Source organism: Siphateles boraxobius, unplaced genomic scaffold (assembly GCF_051911475.1).
Source record: "Siphateles boraxobius isolate OS27281-9 unplaced genomic scaffold, OSU_SipBor_1 5, whole genome shotgun sequence".
NCBI lineage: Eukaryota > Metazoa > Chordata > Actinopteri > Cypriniformes > Leuciscidae > Siphateles > Siphateles boraxobius.
Genome location: NW_027509141.1, coordinates 33,382,564 through 33,395,927, shown reverse-complemented (window position 1 = coordinate 33,395,927; position 13,364 = coordinate 33,382,564). Strand labels below are relative to the sequence as shown.

General features: G+C 39.5%; 1 protein-coding gene across 1 annotated transcript; it reads right to left on the bottom strand.

Moving 5' to 3' along the window:
- Positions 1 to 38: 38 nt before the first annotated feature.
- Positions 39 to 11,927, bottom strand: phf13 (PHD finger protein 13). Its single transcript, XM_077204097.1, has 5 exons — positions 11,739 to 11,927; positions 10,934 to 10,974; positions 6,399 to 6,500; positions 2,437 to 3,127; positions 39 to 2,153 (listed from the first exon to the last, which is right to left on the bottom strand). The coding sequence occupies exons 2-5, from the start codon at positions 10,970 to 10,972 to the stop codon at positions 1,927 to 1,929; spliced, it is 1,059 nt and encodes a 352-aa protein (XP_077060212.1). The 5' UTR covers positions 10,973 to 10,974; positions 11,739 to 11,927; the 3' UTR covers positions 39 to 1,926.
- Between the last annotated feature and the right edge of the window lie 1,437 nt (positions 11,928 to 13,364).

Sequence of the window (13,364 nt, the reverse complement as noted above, 5' to 3'; positions counted from 1 at the left end):
TATTACAGTTTCTACATAATGATGTGGCTCAAATGAAATGTCATTAAAATCCTCATCTCTTTATTTACAAGTCTACATGAAGTTTCACAGAAACATCTCTCTCTTTCTTTTCATCTCCCTCAGCGTAACAGTGCAAGCTCAAACTTAAGCGGTTCTTCTCTTGCACAAACAGCCCTGAAATATTAACATCATACTACAATACAACAAAAATGTACAGAACCATCATCCATGAACCCTTAATAAATGGTTAAAAAAAGAAAGCACCAACATAAGCAATTCAATTTACAAGCGACACCTTTTTCCACAAAACAATGAACAGTTTAAAGAATATCCAGTTTCAATTTGCATCCCAAAAAAATATCACTGTGGATAGTCAACTGACTCATTAGAAAATAAGAATGAGGCCAATTTCAAAAGAACTATCAGCGTTATTTGTCTAAATTTTACATGAACATATACCAAAAGGTTCTGCCAATATCCATACTAAAGTGCCAAATAATATATCTTCTCTGCAGTGTTTATCTCATCAATCAGAACAGTACATTCTGAAATGACATCAAACTCACATGAAATTAAAAAAAAAATGCACAATTTTTTTTGATGGGACTTTAACAGCTAATAGGACACAATCACATTTTTATCTGAGCATGCCTATGAACATGAACCAGACTCATCGATTGATAACCAGGTTAGACGGGTCACAGTGGTTAGCAAGAAAAGCACCTTCTATTACAAGATCCACCAGCGAGTTTTGATGAGCCAAGATTTGTAGATCAAATATACTAGCACTGCTTTGAATGTCAATATGAACACTACTAAGAAAGCCATAGGATTTCAGCATATGCAGGTAAAAAAAAACAGTTCTTCCCTTTGGCAGTTAAGTAAAACTCACAGAACCTGACAAGAGCACGTCCAGGTAATATATCACTACAAAATTTGCATCGTGTGACTATTTTCATGAAAACAAAATTAAAGGATAAAGAAAGTTACTTTCTTACAGTCACGACAGTATAAATAGAATCACCACTGAGAATAATGGGGGGGGGGGAGCGAAATACCCAGAAACATTACTAGAATTCGAAGTAAAAAATAAATAAAAACATTATGCTCCTAAAAATAAAAATTATGCCAATGTACCAATTGGGTGAAATGTGACATATTTGTTTTGTAAGATTCTGAGAATCACCCAGTAAAAAATATCCCTTCCCTAACCTGTAACAGCTATTAAAAAATTAACATATTTGACATCTAATTGCAGAAAAATAGATGAATAACATGAAAAAATAACAAGTTTAGTCAAATATTACAACATGCAAACAAAAAGTTTCTTTTTCAATAAAAGGCAGAAATTATCAGGCTTCATAAATCAAAATAACAGCCTCTTGTTATCATCAGTTTGTTTCAATGTTCTTTAAAAAGAAAAAAAATACCACAATGTAGCATGAACCGTTTCTGATGTTTCACTCCAAAGCATCAGTGACTGCTGACGAAAACTTCGATCAACATTATCCAACAAACAGAACTCTTTGCCTCAGTCTAAACACCTTGAAACTAATTTCTTATGGTTATTTCATAGAATATACATACTTTAACAAATACACCTACTTTTGAAAGCTATGGGTACAAAGGGGCATCTCTAACTACCACTTTGTTCTTAAAAAAACGTTGCAATCCGACACCCCAATCCCTTCTTTCCAGCACACCTCTGATTGTGTAATACCTTCAGGCAAGTACCGTCGCAACTCCAACCGTCCTTATGGCGGAAATCTGCTCTCATTAATGCATCATCTGAGTATTGATTGCCAAACGCAAACATTTAGGAAAGTGAGAAATATTAAAAACAGGAACAGAAAAACGTGACGCAGATCCTCTTCCATACTCATTGAGTCTCCTCTTTAAGAAGACAACTTTATGAGTTTCTGTGCATCAGTCGAGAAGGTGTTTTCGAGTGCCCACTCGTGAGCGATTGGAGCGGCGTATGTCAAACTTTGTGTCTTTGCACCTCTGGCAGATGTACGTCTCTGGGACGTTGGACTTACGGATTTTGGCACATGAAAGGTGGATCCAGGTGTTGCACTGGTTGCATTCGATCATAGCCCGCCCTGCGAATGGCTTCATGCAGAAACATGTCACTAGGTCCCAAGAGTCATCATCTGCAAAGAGAAAGACAGTAAATTCAAATATAAACGATTGCGAACAATGCCAAACTCCAAGAGGAAATAATTGCGATCGCAATTGCATATATACCGTAATATGATTACTAACTACTTTAGACAATGCCAAAGTCCAAGAGGAAATTATTGCTATCACAACCGTTTTTTTGACATTACCAAACTCCAAGAGGAACCTATTGCGATTGCAATTTTAATACGATATATACGATTGTCCTCTACTTTTAAAAATGGCAAACTAGACAACAAGAGGAAACCTTCTTACCTGAATCAACCATGATGTCCTCATCGTCTCCCGATCCATCCTCATCTCTAAACACCACCTGTTTTCCCTGGCGGACCACAGTCCTTTTACCAGGAAAACCTTCAACTTTCAAGACTATGGACTCTTCTTTAGGTTGTGAGGGTTTCTCGACATCCTCCGACTCTGGACCTGAACTTTTAAAACCGTCCCAGCATGGACGGCCAATATCAGGCTCCTCTTTCCACGTTGCGGTGCCCGGTGAACTATAGGCAGGTTTTGAACACGTGCCAGTGTGCGTAGGCTGGTCGCTACCCATGCCAGTGGTGGGTACAGAGATGCTGAAGTAATCTTCTGGTTCTTCTTTGATGGTACATCCAAAATTGCCGATCTCACCTTCAGCACTAGGAGTAGTAAATGGAGCGAAATTTCTCAATTCCTCATCCTTACTCTTCCTCAGCTTCTTCTTCTTCTTCTTCACCTTGTCAGCCTTCGTTCGACCCTCCAGGAGAAGACCTGCTGACTTTGGACGTTTCTGGGGCTCTGAATCCTCGCTCGCGGGTCTCTTGAATCCAGCGAAGCTCTTGCGTTTTTTGGGTGGGGGCTCGTCCGGAGACGAGAGGCCACATCCCAGCCTCTGGTTCTCCCATCCGTCACTGTCTGCAGTGCTGCCGGTGCTGTTAGGAGGACTAGAGCTGTTCCTCAAGTGTGCCTCCTGTGGACAGCAATAGAAAACACTATTTTAACCACCAATGCACTGAATTTCACTGAAAACATCGGCCTGAAGTCTGAAGATGAGCAAACAGTGACCAAATAACTTCACTGCATGTTTCAAAGACTTATGGTGAAACTAATCCACACCCACAAATCCTGCTGGTTATGGAGCAATATTCGTAATGACAAGAAACGCAGACCACACTGGCGCAAGATGAAACTGCCTACAAATCAAGCCCTCTGAGATGAAATATTCACATTTTGCAGTTTGATAAAGACTAAATAGAAAATATAGTGCCTCACACACCTGAATCACTTGTAGGTGCATTGGATGAAAGTCCAATATAAAATCTATAAATCCTGCACACTACTCACAGTTGCATCATTACGAAATTTTATTAGAAAGGGTTTGCTCAAGCCTGAAGAAACATTGCTAATAACATTTTGTAGCCATCTGAGCTTGAGTAGTGCGATATATGTATATTACATTAGAGAGAGAGAGAGAGAGAGAGAGAGAGAGAGAGAGAGAGAGAGAGAGAGAGAGAGAGAGAGATCTGATAAAGGCTAAAATGTAAGAATATGTAATAGTAAAAATCTCAACAATTCTTTATTAGATCAATTAACCAGTTTAGTGCTTTAGCACTAAAAGCCAAGCAATTACATTAAAAATTACATGAACGCCAACAGAGACCAACTGGTAAAAAGAAAAATGCCTATCTCAAACCAGGGTAAGAGAAGAAAAGTGCCAAGCAACGCTTTTGTAGAGTCACTCCTAAAGTTATTTGCTACCAACCTAAGAAAAACATAAATTACGGGTCATCAGAAATGCAAGCGCCTACACAATGAAATCCAAGAATGACTGCACGCTGTAAAAATAAGGCACAAAAATGGCAGTTTTATGAATTTCCTATGTTCAGAGAAATAAAACCTCCCCCTCATTTTGCTGTCAAACCTTAATCAGCTTTCTTAGTCACGACTAATGAGCTCAGAAACACATGGATTCTCAGTGGTGGATTATTTTGGAGCATTTCTCACGGGTCCATGTCTGTCTACACTTACTTTTGTTTATACCCTCATTTACTGTTTGTTTCTTTGTTATTAAAGCCATCATTTTTTGTGTGCTATGAAGTGCTATGTCTCCTTTGTGCTGAGTAGCCTGCGAAAACAAAGCAAGTAGTAAGCAAATAAAGAATAAATGATCTTTCCAAAAACACAGACTCTATAAGCTGAAAGGATGTGAAAACATTATGAATGCACTAGCTGTTCCAAAACATAGTGAGTTGCCTACCTAGACATCATTTCAGACAACAGACATTTGTTGACACGAAAGCTATTCCAAAAAGTGCTAGCTTCAAAGATATCTTCACAAAGAAAGCATACCCAGAATGCATTGCAACAAGCTCAATCAACATGGCAGAACAAAAGCCTAAAGTAGGTTATTTCTGTCATGACAACTCTCTTACTGTTTGGCATGGTAAAGGATATGACAATGTTTATATGTTTGGTCTTGGCGGAAAATATCTACACTGTTGCTGCTGCAGAGCAAGTACGGGACTTGCTACAGCCAATACATTCACAACACTGCTGTGAGCAAGACATGCTGCTGCTATACAATATAGTGTACATGAATGACCCGTAGCAGATTTATACAAGTGGAGCTGGGGAAGGTGGAGGATTTCTGAAAGCGCACTGCAACTGCTACAGCAAATGCTGACCAAGTATTTGAAGGTTAAGCAGCGATCTCACTGGCTACTGATACAGCAGGAACCAATCAGCTGTGCCCAATAGAGAATGATGTGATTGCAAGCAGATTGAGTTAAGGACCAGCCTGCGCCATCCATAGTTTCATGACTGAACTGTGTATTTCTACTAGATATCTGCAATTGCTAACCATAAAGTTGGAAGTTTATGCCCTATGCTCAGAAGATGACTCGGAAACAAAAAAGCAACTGTACCATTTGGTCAGTGTTTGACTGTCAACAAAAAAATACCAAAAAACAAATAATTCACTAGGTTTTACACACCTATTTCAATAAACATTTATATCCTAAAAGTAAGAAGTTTGACTCTGCGCAGCTTTTTATTTGCTTAAAAGTGAATGTTTATCATTAACTGAGTACTGTATATCCAAAGTCCCTTTAAGACAAGTAATTTCACTCGGCGGCCATCTTTGAAATGCCTTTCAGGAATGCAAATGCTGCTCCTATCTGTTTGAATGGGGGAACATCAAATTCTCCAAAACTGTTCGCCAAGCTTATGATTAAATTTCATATTTAAAATCACCAATGAAATCTGACATCAACCGTCTCATAAATTTTGTTTTAAACACTCATGACAGAAAACAATTTTTTTCAGGCTGGATCAAGCTTATGCGCACGGCCGTGTAAGCACGCGTCTGACTGACTCAGGAGCTTTTAACGGCAGCTGCAGTAACGCGATGAATTTACCAATCGCCGATTAGCTCTTATTTAGAAGGCAGGACTTATTCCGCCATATTGAGCGTTGCACTTTTCCCCATTCAAAACAATACGAGTGACGCGTCAATGACTCAATGACTATTTGGCACCCAAAACTGACTACTTTACCCAATTTTTGTTACATAATTTAATTTTAAATAACATGCAAGTGTCAATTGAGAGTGTCAATTGCACTTTATTTGAGCAGTTAGGATGCTTCCTTAGAAGGCAGCGGCCTATGTAGAGAGCAGGCAGCTCACTAGGTTTTGGAACACTTGGAGCTATTATCGGCCCTCATGCATTTCCCTGCAACAGAGTTTCCTCGATTTAGCCTCCATCCATTGAAGGATCCATTAAAGGAAAGTCCTGAAAATGAAGTGTTTGTGGATGCACACACACTGCTGTTGTGAAGAATGGCACTTAGAGACAGGGTCTGAGATGAGAATGAGGAGACTGGAGTGGCCCTCTTACCCTGGGAGGGAGGGCTGAGGTTTTTTTGGAGGGAGATGTCTCTCAGCGGCCGTGACATAAGAGCCACCACCATTTCTGTGGATCAAACAAGAGCGTCAACAGCAAAGCAGCTCATAAGGGGTTGTGCCACCAAAAAAAAGAAAAAGCACCCAGTGCCACACCACTGCCAAGGATAGGAACCTCTGGAGGTCGGATGTGTCAGATCATTGAGCGATCTTGAGGAAATGCAAGGCCGCTTCACCCTGCAACACTGACAGAACTTTCTAGCAAACGTACAAGCACAATGAGTATCATTTTAACCACAATCTCCAGCCAGTTATATCACTAAGACATGATAATACTCACCTCCTGTGGATACGGAATATAACCAGCATATGCCAGCACAAATGTGCAGAACTTGTTGAAATCTTCCACTGTTCGTTTACGCTTAAATGTTGAACTGTAGCCCTGCAATAAAAACAGAAAAATAGTCATTCAACATACTTTTTTATTTTTTACAAGGTTAATACCACTTTTAGAGCACAATTTCACACTTTTTAAAAGCATTAGCATAACTTTCAGCATTAGATTATGCCCAAATTCCATTGCTAAATGTTGTCAAGCAAAAGACAGCCAATCAGAAACGAAACAATGCATGTCTCATTAAATATTTATGCACTTTGTACAATCACAGAATGTAATTAAAGCTATGTTTAATAGCATTAATAACACTGGTGCACCATGTTAAACCAAGTTTGATAGAGTAAAACATGGAACAAAATTACTCAGGAGATTACATTAGTTAAAAATGTGTAATTTCTGCATCACTAACACCACCAAATGGATTAAAAAACAACAACTAATGATTGCTTTCAAATGGGTAGTCCCACCCCAAACACAGGTCATTGGTCATTAGCTGAGTCACTGCTGTGTTGAGCTGGTCGTGATGTTCAAAAAAACACAATGTTTTGAATGCATTACAGAGTCAAAGTGTTTGCACTTTTCAGGAGAATCAACATGAAACAGTTTACTTCTATTTGTCTATTTACGGAGTGCAACAGTCAGGTTACAGAACTCAAAAGTCCCATTCATTTTATCCAAAGGGGAACTGATTTTTAACAATAACTTATAACCCTTTAAAAACAGACTGACTGTGAGCTATGGGATTGTTAGCCTAATTGATGGTAATTGCTTTTGTTGAAGCCATCAGCCAACATTATTTCAACTTGTTTTTAAAATAAGGTGTCGGGGAGGGGTTAGAATTAAGGGTGGGGTTAGGATTAGGCAATCAGGTACTGACATCAACGAGGGGGGTAATAATTTGGCAGGGGGTCGAAATTCGGCACAACACCTGCTCTGAATGATGTGTCATTCACTACGAATGACACATCATCACCGTCATTCAATTACACGATCAACAACAATTTTAATTCGCCTGATATATTAGAACGTAATTTGCATAAACAAAACTACATGTTTGATGTAAAATCGTATTTAATAATGTGACCGAAGGCTAAAAGGCTTGTTATCAACTCCATACACAGGCAAAAAGAGAACGAAAACGAGTGTACAAAATACATTTCTTATTAACGCAGTAAAAACGATAAGGAAAAGCAAAAACAAAACCTTTAATTTAATCAACCTAAACAGCATCTAATAGTTAGCCAGCCATTTCTAATGAGATAGCCTAAAACAAACTTCCTTTCATAACTTTAGTTCCCTTTCGAGAGGTCTCTCCTATTGCGTAAGTAGCTTACGCTATGGGAAAACTCCTTTTCTCGAGAATATTGAAGTCTTTATGTAAAACGCATTGCAGCTGCACAGCAGACAGCAATGAGCGAAGGAGCTCGGTCATTGGCTGTGCTGCGGCAACTTGCTCGAACCAATGACGGGGCGACTCTAAATGCGCGACCAATGAGCGCGCCTCGCGCCCGCGCGCATCAGAGCCCGCCAAGATGGGCGTGGCCAAGAGCTATATATTGGGCGCCCCGTCATGAGAGTTCTTTAGATTTAATCTCCTTCAGCGAACACCTTCTTCGCTGAATCCTCCGGATTATTGAAAGCCTTCGCCGCCGTGGAAAAGCATACCAGCGGGATTGCTACGAGGACGTCGGCATCTTCAGCCGCCTTCGAACGCCATCCTACTGAGCCATCCGGCGCGCTGCACGCTACACGCAAGTATTTACATCTGTTCGCCCCGCGACATTTGTAAAAGAGCAAATTTCTGAGGCGTTGTTTAAAATGCCTTCCTGCGCGTCGTGCAGAGACCTTCTTCCGGACGGGGATCGTCACATCATCTGCGCTCGCTGCCTGGGCCGGGACCACACAGAAGCTGCTTTGAGCAAGGGCGGATGCCCGGAATGTGACGACCTGGGTCTCTCCGCACTGCGGGCTCGCTTCGCCGCTTTCGCCGCGAGCGAGCCCATCGCCGACACCCCTCTGTTTGAGCCGCGTGTTAAGAAAAAGCGCAGCTCACAGAGGCTTCCTGAACCTGAGCTCAGTGACGTCACGCCGAGCCAGTCTCCGCGTGCTTCACCGCCGCTCTTGTCTTCCCCACCGCCGGTTCAGTTCACTCAGCCGAACCCACACCCCTCTAGCAGAGCGGTGGGCCTTGTGACTTTCGGCGCGTCCGAGGACGACGGGGGAGTAGATGACTCTTTGTCCATCGACGCTGCATCTGACGACTGGCCGACTGGCCTCGACTCGAGGAGGCCGTGGCCAATCATCTCTGCCCGCCCTCCACCACCGGATGGAAAGCCAAGGCTTCCCACCCCTCGAAGCCCTGCCGCACTACTTCGGCTCTCGCTGGTCGCGCCTACGCCACCGCCGGCCAAGCTGCGTCAGCGCTTCACTCAATGGCGGTACTTCAAGTGTTCCAAGCCAAGCTGTGGTCAAAATGGCGATCTCACCACTCCCTTCAGAGCACAGGTTATCTCCCTAACTGCCAGACCTGCAAACTCCTCAGAGTAAAAAAGGTGACAGTGTTGGGGGGGGGGGGGGCGGGGGATTGGCCTCACATATCTGAGCGCTTTATTAAACAGAAATTTGCTGTTGGTGTGTTAGCCTAAAACAACATGCTCACCAGATTGTTTATCTAAATAGCCCTATGTTGTTAGAATCTTTTTTTAAATGAAAACTAACATCATAAAGTATTATTGATATTTGTTTTACTTTGAGCAATTCTGGAGCTATAATTGACTCTTCTTAGGAGCATATAAAACAAAACAGCTCCTTGGAAAAAATTAAATGCAATATTGTAGTAGTTATAAATAAAGTTTTATTTTAGTTCAGATTAGTTTGAGGGCAGCAATTGTATTCATAATGTCAAAATAAAACCAACGTAATATTACTTGAAGGCATTATAGCCTACTATTCCTGCCAAACTTCCATGGTTGCAGTTAGTGTTACTACAGTAAATCCATGTTGAATGTTGCTGATCTGTGGACACTGGATAGTTAATTCATGGCACAATGTTTCTTCCTGGTTTCCACGTCAGTGCTGTTTGATCCGTTAATAACGGAGAAATGTGAATATTTCTCACTAGATCTCGCAGCAATGTTATTACCTCTGTGGCAAATTCAAATTCTTCCTTTACTTGATCTCTTATTAGCGCTGTGTAGTAACAGTGTCGCTTGATCAAGATCGGCTCGCGCTGGTTTGGTCCAAACTGATAAACGGTCCGTCAACCACATAATAACTAGCAGTTTCGTTCCGCTTGCATTACGTTTGCCATTTGATGTTGGGCAATGTTGTGGTGGCTCCGGCGGATTATGAGCGCGCTTACCACGCGCAACGAGGCTACATTTGAAATAACGAAATTTTGGTCGGAAGGAAAAATGTTATTAAAATATTTGTGCGGCAACAGGCAGGGCCTCATCGTCCACATTTATCAGGTTTTACAACCTACAGGTCCCGACATTGCATTCCAATGTACTATCAGCATGATGCTAGTAGAACTATGAGTTCGTATCTAGATTATGTATGTGCTTGTGTCACACTGAGCGCCTTCTGGCCGCTCTTTACTTTTTTACCACATATAAAGCCCGAGTCTGCCGGCTAGTTGAATGATAACTTTGATTTTTAGCTCAGGCACCTGCCTCTGGCTATCATAAGGCGAAGTTCAGCACGCACGGCGTTTTGCATGGTGTTCCCATAGCGTAAGCTACTTACGCAATAGGAGAGACCTCTCGAAAGGGAACGACTCGGTTACTAACGTAACCTCGGTTCCCTGAGAGGAGGGAACGAGTATTGCGTAAGCTGCCGTGCTTGTGCTTGGTTAGTTCGCTTCAGTCGTTTTAACCTAAAGAACTCTCATGACGGGGCGCCCAATATATAGCTCTTGGCCACGCCCATCTTGGCGGGCTCTGACGCGCGCGGGCACGAGGCGCGCTCATTGGTCGCTCATTCAGAGTCGCCCCGTCATTGGTTCGAGCAAGTTGCCGCAGCACAGCCAATGACCGAGCTCCTTCGCTCATTGCTGTCTGCTGTGCGACTGCAATGCGTTTTACATAAAGACTTCAATATTCTCGAGAAAAGGAGTTTTCCCATAGCGTAAGCTACTTACGCAATACTCGTTCCCTTCTCTCAGGGAACAGAGGTTACGTTAGTAACGGAGTCGTTATTACCAGAGATCAAATTGGTAAATAAATAAGTAAAAGCACTGAAATAAGATACGTATTTACATATTTTCAATGTGATGATGATGATCATACATTGCGTACAGTTTTAAACGAGGAAAGCCTATTTTAAGCTAACTTACACATCCAAAAAGGGATTAATAAAACATATTCATGCAGAAATACTGAGATGACAACATTTACTCCAACAGCAAAATCATGTAAAAAAATATTAATTAAACGTCATATATGGGTATAAAATTAGAAAATCAAAATATGTTTTACCTGTGTGTCAAATGGACAAGTTGTCGAGCTGTTATCCATTTCTATAGTGTAAAAAAAAGTAACTGTTTTAGTTTATTATCACGTTTTTAACAACATACGACTCACATCATGACAAATATATATCGTCATAACAACACACAAAATGCAAATATCGAATTACACTTTCCTGTTATGATGCATAATGTACATTCTATCAGTTATGATAACATATGTAGCATTTCATATATCAATGTAACATCTGACTGGACCAAAGAGTTCATTAAAAACCTTAGAATAACTGTTCAGTTTATTCGATCAATAAATAGATTATTTTTGACAGACTATGAAAAAGTTAAAGGAATTGATGAGATTATAATGCACATCTGTCACGTCACGTATCTCCACACCTGAATAAACTGCAAAAACAAATTTAACTCATCTGACTAACTACTTCATACATTTATCTTCATATATGTAATTTGACTCAACTGGAAGGTATGTTATGTTTATGGGTTATTTTATTTAAAAAATATATATATGTTTTTTAATCTTTTTGATGGACAGTCCTCGAGCTCATTTAGCCAAGCTGCTAGCACTACAGACCTGATCTATTAAGTTTAATAACACCATATCATCCATAACACACCAATTATAACCAATATCTAAGATTACACATCTAAATACTCAACTAGCTCGAACTGTAATGTCTTTAAACAAAAGTTGATCCACTTTTTTCTTTCACTGTTGGAACTTGCTAATTGGCTAGCCGTCGTGCTAACATTGTTGTGACTGATGTGTGTGTTTATGGTGTTTTATTCACGTTTACCTGCTGCTGAAACACAGATCGTGGACCACGCGACGGTAAAGAGGTAGATAATTATCCTGGATCGAAAAACTGGCGATGACAGTGGCAGGAGTGATGGGAAACAGTCATAAAATATGTCCGAATGTGATGAAGCTGTGATGGGAGAAACCCAGACAGACAGATCTACTCATCTGCCAAATTAAAAGTCCCCATTTGATTCATATGAATCACCCATCTATTGGTCAGTTTACTGGCCAAAAATATTATATTCACTTAAAATGTGTATATTATACACTTAGAAGGACATTGTGATATATACAAAGTGATATTTATTTTAATGAAATATAGCACAAATACACTTTTCAAACAAAACAAAAATGAGTTTGTTACTGTGTAAAACGTCTGTGACTTGAGTGTCTAAATTTCACGTACAGAACACATTTAATTTATTTTACCCTTTAACTGTCAGATTATATTTAGATATTTTTAAAGAAAAAAATACTGCAATAAATATTAGCAGAAAAAGTTCACATACTTGCATAATACTCCAGTTTAAAACCCATTATGCATAATTACAGTCTACAAATTTAAACTTATATTTACACATCATATGGCAACAATAAATTAAATATCCATTTATAGAAAATTTAATTAGTCATGTTTTAGATTTGGTTGTATTCCAAAAAAGTAATTTACAACATCTCTGGGTAAAAGAGATTAGATCTGAATAATCACTTGCAGGATGTTTTAATGGTATAAAAACAAAGTCAAAAGTGTTAATGAACCTTGAGTTAGAAACCAATGCCATGCCACTGAATAACAACGTGACTCAGACTATTCTTTTGTATGCCACATTGTGATCTATACATTATTATTATTATTATTATTATTATTATTATTATTATTATTATTATTATTATTATTATTATTATTATTATTATTATTATTATTATAGAACCAAATTCAAGAACTAGGTTCTCACTTTTCAATCATTTTCCCTTTGACAGCAGAATGATCAGCTCAAATGACTTTTTATTTTAAAACACATCCTTCTTTCAGCTGACCAATTCACTTCAATTCATCTCAAAAGTTGTATTAGCATTACTGTATTACATTATTTCACACAGGGTCATTTTAAACAAATTATAGTACTTATAAAAGTAAAACATAAATATGAAAAAAAAATTGTAAGCAGGTGCACTTGTCTCAGGTAACTAATCTCAAATGAAATGTCTCATTTAATAATATAATTCTGTATTTGTTAGTAATACGTGCAAATATGAATCATTCTTCCATTATGCAAATATAAAATTTAAAGGAGTCACGACAGGAGAAATCAAATTTGCCTTGATCTTTTGACTTTGTTTTTATACCATTAAAACATCCTGCAAGGTTCATAGCTTAAAACGTCCTCCTCATTATAAACAAAGGATTTAATCAAGCTCCAAAAATGGCTTGTTTGGATATTGCGGGATCTGTGATGTCACATGGGCATACATATTTACATATGACTGCCTCTAGATCAAGACACCGACGAATAGTTTTACATCATTGCATCATAGGCCTTGCCCACTGGCATTAAGACGCTTAATTGCTAACATTTGCTTACCCTCGATGTGAGCGTTGCATCGCGTCATAAGCCAATAC

Bases quoted from the DNA above. Each gene is read 5' to 3' on its own strand.
- phf13 (XM_077204097.1), bottom strand. From the start codon at position 10,972: ATGGATAACAGCTCGACAACTTGTCCATTTGACACACAG. The intron at 3,128-6,398 runs GTGAGTATTATC...TGCTGTCCACAG, and splicing joins ATATTCCGTATCCACAGGAG to GAGGCACACTTGAGGAACAG. The intron at 2,154-2,436 runs GTAAGAAGGTTT...TTCTCTTTGCAG, and splicing joins GGACATCATGGTTGATTCAG to ATGATGACTCTTGGGACCTA.